The 16,764-nt window shown below is 34.5% G+C and overlaps 1 protein-coding gene across 4 annotated transcripts in view; it reads right to left on the bottom strand.

Moving 5' to 3' along the window:
- Positions 1 to 956: 956 nt before the first annotated feature.
- NYAP2 (neuronal tyrosine-phosphorylated phosphoinositide-3-kinase adaptor 2) overlaps positions 957 to 16,764 on the bottom strand; it is a 257,780-nt gene continuing 241,972 nt past the window's right edge. For 3 of the 4 annotated variants that reach the window (XM_082689981.1, XM_082689982.1, XM_082689986.1), the window contains one exon: positions 4,327 to 6,324. In XM_082689981.1, the coding sequence (XP_082546107.1) occupies positions 6,097 to 6,324 (228 nt within the window). In that variant the 3' untranslated portion in view covers positions 4,327 to 6,096. Of the gene's footprint in view, positions 6,325 to 16,764 lie in introns of all 4 variants that reach the window. The other variant, XM_082689984.1, reaches the window with a different exon arrangement.

The raw sequence follows: 16,764 nt of genomic DNA on the forward strand, positions 1-16,764 counted from the left end.
CATTTGCATCTTAGGGTTAACATAATTAGACTCTGAGGTCACAAAGCTGGAAAAAAGCGAGTCTTACTGGGCATTAGGAGAATAGAAGAGATGTTATTGATTGGGGGGGGGTCCTTCTTATCGTGAGCTGAAATGGATGAAAGTATGAAACACTGACGATGTGAAATATGATTAATTATTTCTTGTTCAGTCCAGAAGTAGAGTGCCCACGGAATACAGAGTGGCTGGAGGAAGGGGCTAAACTGGGGGAATAAATTGAATTTCTTTCAAGAAATGCCCACAAAAAGAACTTGAGGAATTATAAAATTATAATAAATTACACTGAAATTGGACACGGTAGATGAAGTAGCCATTAGAAACTATGACCAGAGACTATACTATTACACATGCATGTGTGTGTGTGTGTGTGTGTGAGCTTGCTGAGATCCAGAAATTCGTTTTATATATTTTAAATGCCCAACAATGTTTTAGTTATGAGTACCCCAGTAATGTTAACCACACCGACTTGCTCCCTATTTAAACCAGATCAATTCCAGAGGTGTGACTGAATAAATAAGCATGGCAAATACCCACCCAATAAGCATGTCGTCTGCATACACAGATCTAAGATGGCTGGATTTTTTTTTGCTTTCCTTTAATGCCTCCAGAAGGCTTGAGATTCCTGCTGAGTCATTTAATTGGAATTAGGTGTCTATTGAAGAAAGAAAAGTGTCACATTCCCTCTTATTTAGTGGCTCAGCTGTTTGAGGCAGAAACCAAGTTATGACTGAAGACACCTGAGGGTCACGTAATGAAACTGAAGCATCCAGGTCCTCACTGTTCACCCGTGATGATCTGTTACAAAACACGTCATGTCAGAAATGGCTTCTGAAGTGGAAACATAAGTGTACTTTTCTTTGAAAAGTTCTTACTTATCTTGTTTCTCAATGAATAAATACAGCGATGCAAAAGTTGGCTAATTTAAACTATTGCTTTTATTATAATTACACGGGAGCACAAATAAATAAGCACAAATAAATAAGCAGATTGTAAAATATTGCCAATTCACTAAAGAAAACAAATTGTTTTCAAACAACATCTGGTTACTTCAGTAGTATCAAAGTACATTTATAATTACATGTTACCTAAAAAAATCAAGTACAAAAATTAAGAGAAATTAAAACATCAGTGTTTATATTATTAGGTATATAGAAATGGCTAACAACACGTGAATAGAGAAATCTGTTAGCTAATGCTATTTGCACAATTTTCCAGGCACATACCTGACATTTTTAATGAGTTGTGAAAAATGTAATATGACATTCAGATTCTTAGATACGGTAAACATGTTATGTTGGAATGGATGTTAAATGGTTTCTTTTAAAAACCCTGTCTTTTAAAAATGTAGTGCCATTATCCACTAAAAAACATATGATTTTATATCATTTCTTCAATAGCTATTTGTTTTAATTTCTTGAAAAGAGCAAGAAAGTAAACATACAATTGCTAAATACGTAAACACATTTTTAGTGCAAGATAACAAGACCTGTGACTTTACTGTGCTTTGTTTTTTTTATAATCACAGTGCACTTTACACCAATTGCTACACTATAAATGTTAACTCAAGGAGTTCCAAACAAAAGTGCATACTAAACATTTTCATATATACTATATACAGTATGTATACTGTATGTGGATGTACACACGTGTAAATGTAGATGCATTTAGGGTGGGCAACCCAGTCATATTTGGGAACAACTGAACACCTCAAAAAGATCTTCATCTATATTTGATTGAGACAAATCCAACACTTTCTGTAAAGGTGTTTCCCCTTAAATTCAAAACTATAGTATTTAAAGGGAATTGTAATCAGACATTATTTTTTTCAGGTTACACACATTTTGCTACAATGTAATTAACCCAAATATCAAAGGGTTTTAAATCAATCCAAACAACAAGCCACAATGTTCAAGTCCAACATGGCAAAAGTGTTATCCTTTTACTGAGTTACATAGACAGCAGTACATATCCTACGTGTACATAGAGAGTCTTATACATGAACATATTTTATACTTAGACATTAACTTTAATATGTTTTAGTATTTTATTTTGACTGTACACTTCATCTGGAAAAAAAGAGAGAATACCATATATAAAAACACATAAGAGATGTCAAACACGTGATATTGTATAACTTCTTAGAAATAATTGGCTTTGTTTTGAAATTTTAATGATTGCATAATTAAGCTCCTTGAAGGCAGGGACCATATCTTTTAGAATATTTAATTCCAATGCTTCACAGAATTTTTAAAAACAACTATTAGATAAGTTTCTCAACAATGAACTGTTAATAATAAATTGTCCACATTCTATAATTAGCTATTTTCCCATTGAAGGAAGATGTAGTGAGTTCATCTCAAATATTATAGGTACCACTTTTTCTTCAGTTCTATTTAAATTTGGGGCACAATGAAGTGGGATTTGTTATTCTATTGTACTTCTATTCCTTTGCAAGGGTAAACTCTCTCTCATCTCAGATTACCTACTGCTTAAATCACAGAAATTTTTTTTTTTTAATTTCATAGGTAGCATAATTAGCTTACAAGCCCTTTTCTATTTTGGGGAAGTGACTCACCTTAACATATAAGTGATTAAAATTGCATTGTTAATGTGCATTGTTTTGATGTCTCATTTAGTTAGTTAAAACACTAATCTGAAAGGGTTTTCTAGTTTTATTGACTTGATTCTTAAACTTGCTCAAAGAGTCAAATCAAATTATATGTAAGAACAAGGCCTAAGCTAGAGTGTAGTAAGAAAAATGTTTCTCTAGTCTCTAGAAGCATTCGAGAAAACGAATTGGAACCCCCATTTCTGAAGTCCCAGTATCACTTAGGGAAGTTGTATCACATGGTATCCAGACAATTTCTGGATAGTGGAATGTGTATATTCTTTAAAACAACAAGTGTGGACCTCTTAAGGTTTTGTTTTGCTTCACTTTCCCAAATATTTTGTGTGGGTGTCACTAACCTTCACTTACACAAATCGATCACTCACTCCAAACTTGCTCCCACGGGATGAATACGGGGAAAGGGACATCAGTGTTCAAATGAAGACCTACCATAACAGCTCAGAAGATGCTGGCTTCCGGCACTGAACAGAAATGCAGGATCTCCCACCCATTAATTCCAAAGAAATTTGTCTCTTATGTGCTAAGAAGTTTTCCCCATAGAAAAGTGTCTTGTTGACAGCCGATAAAATTCTGTTTCTATAAAAGCTGTGGGGAAAAGACCATTTCTCATACGTATGGGCTCTTCCCACCTGATAACCACACCACAATACCATTTGTTCTTTGGTACTGCTCTAAAAACTATGAGCTTTATCTTTCCAGAGTGCTCTGGCTGTCAACAGAATGCTTTATCATCTGACGTGTCCTGATTGACTGCCACCAGAGAATAAGCTGATTTTTCTTCCTATCCTAATGACCTCCTCTCCATATAAAGAAACACGGCACAAAAAGAAAATGAATTATAGGATGGTTCTCGCCACGTTGGCGAAGCCGAAACGGACAGTGGGTTAGGCACCCAATAAACGTTCTTGAGTCCAACATCACTGAGGATGCTTTCCCAGATCTTTCAGCGACTTCCCATTGGAAGGAAAATTTGAAGAAATTAAACAGAAACGGTTGCCTAAGGTCAGAGTTTCAAACAAGCTGCCTTCTCAGAAAATAACTTGCTTGAAAAAAAAGAGTGCATGAAACCTGGCAGCAACATGGGTTTGGCAGAACAAATGGGAATGACTGAATCCAACACAAATCATTTCCGTACCTCTGTTTCCTTCTTGACAAGTGGCCAGCATTAAAAAATATCTTCTGCCTCATTCAGAGAGATACGGGAAAAGATTGGCGTCTGAAAAACACACTTGGATATGTTACCTACATATAAATTTCAAAGGAATTATCCAATCATTAACATACTGAGCCTGAACATACATATACATGCCCAGATCATCATAAAGAGGCTAGAATTGATGTCTTACACCCAATCTACTGGGTCGAGTGTATGTGGTCATAAGAAGTTAAATCAGGCTAACATCCTGGGTCCTAAGCACATTTTATTTCCATTCCGTTTTTATCTTAAAACATTTTCAAAACTCTTAGATTGGTACTCCATTGATTGTTGGGTTTGAAACATAATCTCTAACTGGTGAAACATGACAGTAGGATTTATTTAGCGACTTAAGATCTCTACATGATTTCCTGTATTTGTCATCCTGCTTCTTCTTCTGCTTCTTCTTTTTTTTTTAAACCACCTTAGTTATACAAGCAAAGCCTAAAATCTCAGTAAGTGTTTTATGTATACAGTTCTCCTGCTGAGTCCTCATTCACGCAAAAACAACAGATACACATGCTCCCACTTACCCTTTTTCCTTAATCTTTCAGAATTCTGATTGGACATCAAAATATACATTGATTATAAAAGATTAAAAAATTATTTTATAACATTTCAAAGGCTGGAAAGGAACTATTACTGATAAAGTATCCCTAGGTTTTTAGCAATATAGATTACAAAAATCCCCTCACTCCTTTATATTTGGTTTTATTGAGCAGCACTATACTATTGCTGTCAAAACCCTTACAAGAAAAACCACTATGACAATAACTTCGAACACATACCTTTTCTCTCAGAAATATAATACTAAATTGATTATTAAAGAAGAATCACATACTGTCAATTTTAGGAAGCATAAATAGTAATTTAAATATACAAAATATATGAGATAGTTTCCTTTTTATCCATCTGTGGCAATATTTATATGCAACTAGCAAGGTATTCTTAAAAGATATATAGGAATTTGTTTAACTTAAACTTTACCACCACGTAAAATTGAAGCCACCCATCCATCCCCTATCCCCTGCATTTCCTGTTTCTTCCTTGAAACAAAAATAAAATAAACAAGTGGTCATAATTCTTTGGTCATGGTGTCAGAATCAGTAAGAATGGATGTGATGGTCATGCACAGAAGATTACGACCCAAAAATGTGGTGATAACTAGTTTGAAAAACTTAAGAAATGTTAATTCATTAATGGACCTAAATTTTGCTTAGTGTACTAAAATATGTAAACGTATCTGTCAGAATGTTTATTTCTCATTTTCTAGGGGAAACAAACATACATGTGAAAAGTTACTTAAAAATAGTGATGGCAGTGGCAATAAAGCCACTGGTCCCACTTTCTTGAAAGCAGTCGTGCTATTTAAGCTTTCGATTCCTTGTTACTTCCATTGTCACAGTGAACCCTGGTCTCCTCCAATTAGATCCATGATGCAAAGACAGGTGTCCTGAAAGTCATTTCTGAAGGAATTTTTTTCTTCTGAGATATCCAAATATATCCTAACAACTCTCTCTGGAGCCTGACTAACCATTGCTTGGTATAAACAAGACAATATTGAAGAGAAATTCTTATAAAGCCAATGTAGCAAAAATATTTGTGTTGATGTAACGTGGACATCCAAATTATGCATCACATTTGCATCCATTTCCCATCAAATCCTTAAAACCTTAGAAAACAACAGATGTTCTTAACGAATATGATACTTGACTTCTACATTACTAGCACCAGATCATATATTATGTGATTGAACATGATTTATAGCTGTGAGTTCTCATACAGAAGCCAAATGTGGACAGAAAAAAAAAATAACATCTTAAATGCAAAAATTAATAATAAAGGCATCAAGGGATTACATATAAAAGAGATAACAAACCAGTTAATACCGAAATTATATCATATAGTAAAACTCTTGATATTTCTGTAATTTATATACGTATAATGTGTATTATTTCAGGAGTCACCCATAAACTAGTAAAATATTTACATCTTAATATCTTTTGGATTCAAAATAATCCGGGATAAATAAGTGTCTTAATTGCAAGGATACAATTAATATACATTTTATCGAGAATTTGCCTTGAGTAGGCACAGCTTCCCATGGGTTTTCCAGAGAAGCACTGGCATTCCATTCCAACAGAGAAGATACGTAACAGCTACTTATCGCATGGCTGAGTCGACCTCCCTCTTCATGTAAAATGATGTGGAGCTCCCGCCATCCTGTACGCAGTCATATGGCAGTATCCCAGAACACCGTTTGCTGCTTAGAATAGGGTGGGGGGCTGTACTTCTTTGCCCCAGCGTTCTTCTTCCAGCTGGGCAGGATAGGCATGCTATCCTGTTTGCAAAGCCCCTTTTCCGTTTTCTGTCTAGCTTTTATTTCCTTGCACAAGCAACGCTTTTTCTCAATCATCTCAAGCATTGTATGGTCTCCATGAAACCACTGCATGCATGCCACCTAGCAAAAAAGAAAGAGTGAATACAGAAGCAAAAAACGGTATGAAAGCAATCTCTCTCTCTTTTTTTTTTCTTTTGCACTGTGCTAGTAGTCATTTCAAGAAATGTCAGCTGTTTCTATGTATTTGTAATTCTTACAAAGCAAAATTAAAGTGTGGGAACTATAAATAAATTTAATACTTAAGTAAACTTTGTGACATAATCAAACAATTATTTGGGCAAAAATATTTTTTCAATATGTTTTAGGAGCTCACAATATGGACATAACCCTTTCTTTTTTTTAAAGCAATTTGCCTAGTATCTATCTACTGCTTTTATGCCAACTCCATTGTCTCATAGGTCCCAATGTGTCTAAGTTTACTTATCGGAACTGCTTTTCAGTGATAGCTAAGATGAATGTGGTATGTTTGAAAAATTTAAAGACCGTTTTTGTTCTTGAAATAAAACTTTCATTTGTTTACAGAAAACATATGGAACTTAGACATTTCATAATTCTTCTACCAAAATACATCTAATGTTTGGAATTTAAATGTTTAAATAATTTTTTGCAAAGAAATTTTTCTATATTTTTTGATGCTTTAGCAAATGTCCAAGTTAGACTCCTTGGCCATCATACGAACCCAGAGCCCAATAAGTTCTAGCATGTTAGAGAAACAGATTCTTCAGGTCAATTATGTACCAGAAGATGATTCAGAACTGATAATACATTGACACTCATACATATATCTCTGGGCAGATCAATGCTGGTCCCAGGTATATGTGGTCATGTCCCCTAATAACCATTCTTTAGACTAGAGCAACCGAGTTCAGTTTGTCACACAAAGACAGCAATATGATTGGGCCACAAACCCAGTCTGAGGAAGCTTCTCCTTAATTGTCTAAGCAAATCTACTCTTTGACTTTAAGAATTAAAATAGCTCGGAGTCACTGAATAAGATGATACAATTTTAGTATAAAAATCAGAGCAAAGGGGCGCCTGGGTGGCTCAGTCATTAAACGTCTGCCTCCAGCTTTGGTCGTGATCCCAGGGTCCTGGGATCCAGCCCCACATCAGGGTCCCTGCTCGGCAGGAAGCCTGCTTCTCCCTCTCCCACTCCATCTGCTTGTAGTCCCTCTCTTGCTGTCTCTCTTTCTGGCAAATAAATAAAATCTTTTTTAAAAATTTAAAAAATCAGAGCAAATACTTATGTTACATTTACTCTATACCAGATCCCATTCTAATACATTTGCATAGTTTAATTCATTCATTCCTCACAATAATGACGTTCTGAAATAAGAGCTATTTATTAACCCATAATGATGAGTAAAATGAGATTTAGAGAGATTTAGCAGCTCGTTTAAGCTTACAGAGCCAGCAAAGGGCAAAGTTGGGATTGGATCCCAAGAATTCATCTCTAATGTTATACTTTTAACAACTACTCCATACTGACTTTCCGTGTATATGTATATGTAGAATTAGAAAGGATTGAGAAGATAAATAAGTCCAACACCCTCAATATACAGATGAAGAAGCTAAAACTTCAAGAAATTACACATGTTGCCTAAAGCCAGGCAGGTAAGTTTCTGGCATGATCAAGGCAAGACTGAAATTCTCATGATTCCTAATCCATTATGGAGTGGGCAGGATCTAGAGCTAGAAGAAAAGAATTCAAAGCCTGGATGTGTCAGATTTCTCCCAGTCATTGCACTTTGTGGTTTCTTTATGTGAATAACTGAATTGGTAATATCTCAACTTTAGAAGTTGGTATAAGGATTAAATTGGTTAATAAAGTCATTTTTCAAAACACTGAACCACTGCCCAACCATTATTATTATAATACTGACAAATACCTAGAAGATTTCCATACCTGCTTTCTGTCACACATGTACAAAAAACTCTGTATATGTTATATTAAGTCCTCCTAGCCACCTTGAAAGCTTAGATTTATCTATACAGTACAAGTGTGAAAGCAGAAACTAGATCAAGGTCACAGCTTATAATAGAGACCTCTATCAAACCCAGATCTGTTCAATTCCAAAGTGAATATTCTTTCTACTACATCTCCTGATCATTATCTAGAAATAATAATAATAATTATTGCCATAGTTACTACCATTTCCAGATGCTACTCAAGAAATGCAAATATATTTATGGCTTTTTGAGAGAATAAATAGTGTGTATCAAATAAACCCAAATCAGTGGCTTGGACTTGGGGAATCCAGAAGATGGCACTCTTAGATTAATATCTTGTATGTGTCTAACTTGATGTGAAGTTCCTTGAAAAACAAAACAAAACAAAACAACACAAAACAAGCTTTGTTTTATGGCCATGGGTGTTTTCTTTTTAAATGGTATTTAGATATTTGTTAAATTCTTCCAACTGATAGGCTTTTGTCCCAACAAAACATTGCCAAAGTGGCTCAGAAGTTTTTCAAAGGATTTCTAGTATTTTATAACTTGATAATCCATGCAATAAAAATACAGTAAGTCTATTTTGGTGGAAATACAAGCAAAATTTATTAAATAACTATAAACTCTTAAAATGGATTTGTGACATAGAATTCCCAGAGGGAAGGCCCCAAATTTTATCCATCAGCAGCCCCAACATGCAGAACAGAGTCATTAAGCTCTCGATAAAAGTTTTATGAATGAATAGAAGCCACCATCATTGAACAGCTCTTGTTAACTCTTAGAAAGCTCACCAGATCATTTTCTTCTTAGTAAAATCTCGCTGGAGTTTACACATTCCAACAAAACTGTAAAACCTCTAAGCTTCTTTCAGATATTTACAGCATCACTTTGATATTTGCATTGTATTTGCTTTTCCACACAAAGCTAAAATCATTTGTTACTTAATTTTCTTTAATATTTAAGAGTGAGAATCAATACATGTCACTGTAAAATAATACTTCTCCTAGATTGCTCTAACAACAATATCTCCAATATATTTCATAGTAGTCATTACAGTTCAGATGTATATAACTCATTATTGTAAATGTGTATTTCCTTTCAATTAGAAGTTTGCACTATATAAGTGTATCAATTTAAGAATAATCCATTCTTTAAGAAAATCTAAAAAATAAAAGTTTAAGAATAAAAAGTTATAAAGTATGATTTCCATATTCTTTACATTTTTATTTTAAAGTAGTTAAATGTCCACTTGATTGATATAATGGTTTAAAATATTAATAGAAGAAAATCAACCCCTTTTTACAAAAATGCTATAATATTAAACTATTTTCTTTTGGTGGTCAATACAAATTCTGTGAGAAAACATTGGTCAATACATGAATGGCAGCTAGACATTCCAAGATAATTTAAATACAGGTTATTAGAAAATAGCCAATTCAAGATTTTAAAAATTTCAATATTTTAATAAATCTGTTGAAGAGTGCTATAGAATCATCTCACATTAAACTGTTATGGAACATTCTTTTCTCATTTGAGATACCCAAGAAAGTTATTACTATATTAAGATGAGATAAATGTATTTTGAATGTGATTCATTTTGGGGAAGACAAACCTACTTCCCGTGTTTACTTTTATATAGCCTGTGGTTTTCAATATTTCTTTCTGGAGGGCGCATGCTCTTTTTAATTCCCAGAATTAATCTCCAACATTACCCACTATGGCCATTTACATGGCAGAATCTCTCTCCCTAAACCAAGTCTAAAAATCACATTTCACTCTAACAGTAGGATGTGCTTCAATTTATTAGTTTTCACATAACAAATAGGATATTAAGCAATTATATGAAGCGTGTTAAGAACACTATCCATAAAATATTTCATGACTTTGCAGTGTTTTTGTTTTGTTTTGTTTTATCACCAAATTCTTCAAAGCTTTTTGAAATTTAGCTATAAAATTCCATTTCACCTCACCCTGGAGTTAAAAGAATTCTGGAATTTGATTTATTATAAGCATGCATTGGGAGATAATTGTAAGACAATTGCTCAACTGATATGAATACAGTTACATCTGTTGGACAAGATTTTCATATTAACATGATTCAGCAGAGGTAATATTCTTAGCTAAAAGTTGATGTTGATAAAATCAAGTGAAGCTCTTCCTCAAGGAGGAAAAACATAAAATCCCATTCTTTACGTGCAGGCTACACATAGTGACTTCTTTCCAGAGAGTACATACAGTATGAAAAGGGAGTCGGGGGAGGAGAGTAACTTAACAGTGGATAGACAGGCAAACACTGCAGACACCACACCAAGTGATCAACGGTGATAAGTGATGTCGATTCTAAGGATCCTGAATAATATATGATGAGAAAGGTACACTGCCTCTGTGTTCCTCCTCCCTCAAGCCCATAATCTCAAACTAACCATGAGAAAAACACCAGACAAACCCAAATTGAGGAATATTCTACAAAACACCGGTCCAGAAATCCTCAAAACTGCTGAGATCATCCAAAATAAGGAAAGGCTGAGAAACTATCACCATCTAGTGAAGTAAATGAGACATGATAACTGAAATGGACTAATGTGGTATCCGGAAGGGATCCTGAAACTGACTGATGGATTAAAAACTAAGAAAATCTAAATAACGAATGGGCTTTAAAAATACTGTCTCAATATTGACTCACTGGTTGTGACAAACGCACCACAACAATGTAAGATACAAACAAAAGGGGAAACTTGGTGTGGGGTATACAAGGTAGACAGGTTGTGCATTCTTTGCAACCTTTCTGTAAAGTTAAAACTATTCTGAAGTTCAAAAAATATATTTTAAAAAATCACCGAAAAAGACCACAGTCTTTCCAAATGCTAATTGTAACTTTTCACTCTTTAGATGGAAGTAACATGGTACAATAGAAAGAGTTCAAGGACTTGGATGGGATCTTCATTATTACATGACATTGAAAAGTCATGGATGTCTTTGAACTCATATGCACTTCCTCTATACGTTGTATATATATTGGTACATAATTCATATACACATAGTATATATATATATATATGCATATAACTTCATATATATTTTATGTGTATTATATATACTCTGTATACGTGATGGGTATTGCTACCTATGTCTTACTTCGCATGGTTATAGAAGGCAGTGAACTAAATAAATTTCGCAAATGGACTGGGAAACTGTGAAGCCCGAGACACTGCTAATAATCTTAATTACTAATTCTTTAATACATGAAGAATAACATAAATGTCAAGGAGAGTTTACGGTACTTCAATCATTACTTTCTCTAGGAAATAAACTAAGGACTTCCTGATACTGAGTATATTTTATCCAAAGAACAAAAGAATGATAATACTGTTCAGTAATATATCTCCATATAATTTTTTAAAATATTTAATTGCCAAAATAAGTAAACCATAAAGAGATAAAAATATCTTAAAATAAGCACTTCAACACTAGCATTTCAACACTAAAAAAAAATACCAGAATAAAATTGATACAAGCAGTCATATCTCTATCCATTTGATTTTTGAGCATCATGAGTTAGCATGTAAAAAAATAATAATAATTTACCAAAGACTTAGGGGATGAAGCAATGCTGAGCAAGTGCCTTGTTGGCCTCAGAATTAAATTTAGCTCTTGTGAATAAAATTTGATTTCTTAAACAATAGACTGGACCCCAATACTAATTTTCAGATGGTCCTGTGGTGGGGGCAAAATCAATTCCATGCTGCTCTCTCTCTGTGAATTTCTCCACCCTATAACCCACATTATGAGAAATCATTTCCAGAGTCACCAAATTTCCTTGAATTTTCTCTTTACCCTGTAAAATATTTCTCCAGGAGAGCCTTCATAGGATGAGTGGGGAAACAATGAAGAGTAAGCATGAAAGCTGGCTGGTGAGATTCGAGAAAGGAAAGCTAATTCTTCAGGAATTATGAGAGATAGTGAGTTCTCTGCATTTATCTGTAGAGTCCCCAACCTCAGGTGTCACGAGGTCATCCAGAGGTGTTAGTGAAACTAACATTGAAACTGTTTTTCTTCTCCCATGTAATGGGCAAAGAGATTGATACTATAGTAACAAAACATACATAAGGACAGGAGTTGGCAAAATAACAACCCACTTCCCAAATACAACCTACTGCCTGTTTTTGTATAGCCCACAAGCAACAATTTTTGTTTTACATTTTTAAGTAGCTGGAAAAAAAAAACAAAAGACTATTTTGTGATACATGAAAACTGTATGAAATTCAAATGTCAGTGTATACAAGGTTTAAGTATCACACAGACATGGCTATTTATGGACCTATTGTCTATGACTGCTTTCATGTTGTAGAATTTCATAGCTGGGACAGAAATCACACATCCCATAAAGCCTAAAATATTTACTGTCTGCCCCCATATAGAAAAAGTTTGCTAGTCTGCTATGTAAATGGCCAATTAACCCTTGAATTATGTATATTTTAGGACTGTCTAATAGAAGACCAAAAAGGATAATATTAATATTTTTGCTATAAAAAGGGCTAAAGACAAGCCAAGAGCTTTGATTCATACATACTCACATATTTTTCATATCAAGTTTGGACCATTAGATTTGAAATCAGCTCTGACAATTAGTTTAGAGGAATTATTTGATTATGTCAACTACACATTTTACAATTTCATCATTAGAAGGAATAAAAAGAATGTTGGAATTAAATAAAGTGGATTATCTGGTGTAAATTCTGGTGTAAGAGATTTAATGTAAGGTCAGCCCCTTGTTTTAATAGCCTTGAAGAGTCATTTGCTTGTCTATGATGTGTTATTGTAGGGATTCGACTTCAATATAAAAGTTGTTTTGAGAACCCTAAAAAAATAATTCTAGTGAATTATATTTGTTTTTGTCTTCTCCAAATATATTTTGGGAAGAAGTATTTGGCTTTACATAATATAGACACAACATAGGTTCTCAATAAACCTTCTGAAAGTGACATAACATAGAGATGAAAGGATTCTAATTACCTTCACTTGTTAGAAAATTCCCTAATAAAGTTGCTTTATTATTTATCAAATAACTAGTGATAGAATCCATGTTATTTGATTCTTACACAGAAAAATATTGTGTCCACTTTGTAATAGATGCCAAGTTATTACCTGCATTCCTCCCAAAAAACTTAAGGTCTTATTATTTTCATTTGCCAGATAAATGTCTTTTTCTTTTTATTTTTTTAAGATTATTTATTTACTTTTTTATTTGAGAGAGAGATTGAGAATGAGCATGATTGAAGGGAGGAGTAGAGGGAGAGGGACAAGCAGACTCCCCACTGAGCATGAAATCTGAGGTGGAGATTGATCCCAAGACCCTAAGATCAGGACCTGAGTCAAAATCAAGAGCTGGACCCTGAACAGACTGAGCCACTTAGGTAACCCTGTCTTTTTCTTTGAATTAAAAAGTTTTGTTCTATGTATCTATTATAAAATAGTTGACATTTTGAAAGCATACAGAGGTGACCTAACATCATAGTACAGTCAATCTATATGGCCTTATAATTACTCATAAGCACCATTCATTCACCTGTGAAAAGTGTAAATTCAAGGTCAGGAAGATGATTCTTCAATAATTGATTTTTTTCCTTTCTTTTATGAAAGCCAAAGTGAAGCCATTTGAACAGAAAATACAAGCATGCAATACCAAAAAACAAGCAAAAAACAAAGTATGTAGTACCCAAAAATAGGTAAAAAAAGTGCACAATACCAAAGAAAAAAAGTGTGCAGTTCCTAAAAAAAGATGTAATATGTGTGCCATATCAAAAAAATGGAGAATCTAAATATGCAATACAAAATATAATATAAGTATGCAATACTAAAACAGTGGACACTTTGCAATTTCATGGGCCTGGATTTGATCCCAAGGCTTTCAATTTCACTTTGGCGGTATTGCCCAAGTTAGCTATTTTGTTTTCTTGCCTGAGATATTATGGGAATTAAATATTTTTCACATTATATTTAAATCATATTATTTGAAACAGTAGCATCTTTGGTATACCTTGAGCTTTTTTCATAGTTTTTTGCCTATATATTTTTTTCCTTATCTTTAATTCTGATTTAGTGATTGGGTGATTTTTAAATGATTCTCTTGTACTCCTCTCTCATTCATCAAAAATGTTGACTCAGAACCTATGCTTTATGAAAGAATTATTAGACAAGTTAACACCTGAGGCATGTACTGGAACTGTAGACTTTATTTTGCATGCCTTAATTCCACTTTAAAATATGAACATATTGATAAATGAGAGTGACATCTTGATTTCAGAGCTGCTTTTGAATGCAATATTATGCGAATATATTAACCCCACCTTCTTTTCCTAGATTTAAAAATCCCTCTTCATTTATAATCTCTGATCAGCTACTAGGCATATGAAAAACATCACATGTTGGTATTTCAAGCCATAGAAGCTATTTGTTTTTACATATTAGTGTTTTGCCTGCACGAGCAATTATGTAAAATTCAGTAATCAAAAAGATTTGAAAATTGTAAGTTAATAAGTCCTATAGTTGCTTGGCTTTAAAGATAAGCTCAAAGCTTTGAGTTACTGTGGATTGCTCATTTTCTCTGCCTGCAAAATGAGGACAACAACCAACTCTTCAGTTTTATAGTGATGTCCTTTAATCAAGACCAAATCACAGGTCATATCCAAGGACAGAAGTTGATTTTAACTACTGTGCTGCACAGTGACAAGTGTAACTGATCCCAATCTCTTCTTATATACTCTGCCTCTTTTTCAAATAATAACAGTTCTATTTGTGTGTGTGTTTGATCTCCTATTTTCGTAAGAGACAGTTTAAGACAGATGAAATGGATAACAAGACATGGTTTTATCACTTATTTGTTGTGAGATGTGGGACAAGTCACTGTACCTTCCTGAGACCTTAATTTTGTATATGGGAAATGAAAATAATAAGACCTCAAGTTTGTTGGGAGGAATTCAGGTAATAACTTAGCATCTATTACAGTGTGGACACAAAAATAGAAGCTCCTGGCGCACCAGGGTGGCTCAGTCAGTTAAATCTCCAACTTTTTATTTCAGTTTAGGTCATGATCTCAGGCTCATGGCATCTAGCCTGCGTTGGGCTCCATGCTCAGCAGGGAGTCTGTTTCTCTCCCTCTCGCTGCCCCTCCTCCCCCACTTTATCTCTCTCTCTCTCTCTCAAATAAATAAATAAATCTTTAAAACTTATGTATCTACAAGCTCCTCTACCCCCAGTAGACTGTGAGTTCTTTGAAGACAGGAGCTCTGTTGTTAATCCTCATGCTCTTTAACATCAGTACGATGGACGTATGTAATAAGTGCTCATATGATGGATGAATGAACAAGCAGATGACTAGAAGGGTGATGTTCTCTGAGTGCTTTCAGGAAAGGAGCTTTGGAAATTTTTGACTTAATGAATGATTTTATTCCACATTGGTTCAGTTGAATTCAGCAATATCCTGAATGTACAAGGTCAAAAAAATACTTCCTAAAATTTTTGAACCTTAGGAAGCATCGGAACTCATATTCAGCCCTGGATTCCATGTGAGCCACACCCTGGATATTCTAAAGGTGAGAGCATCTCTCTCAGACTCTGAAGTCTTTGAATCTTTGGGGTCTCAAGGATTTATATCCTTTGAATTGCGGGGTCTCAGAATCCTTGAGCCTTTGGTTCAAGTTAAGTGATACACCCACGATCCCTAAAACTCAACATGCACTTAACATCCCTTGGGAGCTTATTAAAATGCACATTCTTAGTCACCATCCCCTGAGATTCTGACTCTAGGTTCTGGGTAAAGTGGGTCTCAGGCAACTGCATTCAAATGGTCCAAAAAAGCATTTAATTCTCCTTCACTAATGTTTCTCAAATCTGTCATCTACCTTTATATTTGCAGTGTCATGTTCTTGGTTCGGTTCCTGGACTGCTGAGATGGCCTCTAATGTTCCACTTGTAATCCACCAGCCACAGTCTGCCCAAGTGCTTGTTGTGAAGCCCCCATAAAACCATGGTATTCAATGGCTCCCCATTTCTTGCAGAAAAGAGTTTATGCTCCAGATCCATCACAGTGAACTTCAACATGGTCTTTTCTGGCTAATTATTTTACCCCACTGTTTACTTCATACTCCTGTCATATCAGTTTATCACAATCACCCACCATAGGCACATTACTTGCTTCCATTCTTTAAGTCAAGCTATTTTCCTATTCTGGAATGCTCCTCCTCCTTGAAGTCTTGTCTTTCAGGGGAAATTCCACTTATGCTTTTAAAGTCCAGCTAAATGCTGCAAGAATCTATTCTGAAGTTCTCTCTGAATTCTGGCAGCCATGCTTGCTTATTGCTGGCATAGCATTCTTTTCCTTTCTTCCTTCCTTCCTTTCTTCCTTAACTCAGCATGTCTCTCACACCATGCCATGAATATTGTATTGATTATGAGTTTTGTATAGATTCTGAAATCCTTGAAAACAGAAATCCTTTTTATATTATTGTTTCTGACCCTAGAACCCCAAGTCAGTATCCTCAACGAAATCCC

This window comes from Mustela nivalis, assembly GCF_964662115.1.
Source record: "Mustela nivalis genome assembly, chromosome: 11".
In the NCBI taxonomy this organism is placed as follows: domain Eukaryota; kingdom Metazoa; phylum Chordata; class Mammalia; order Carnivora; family Mustelidae; genus Mustela; species Mustela nivalis.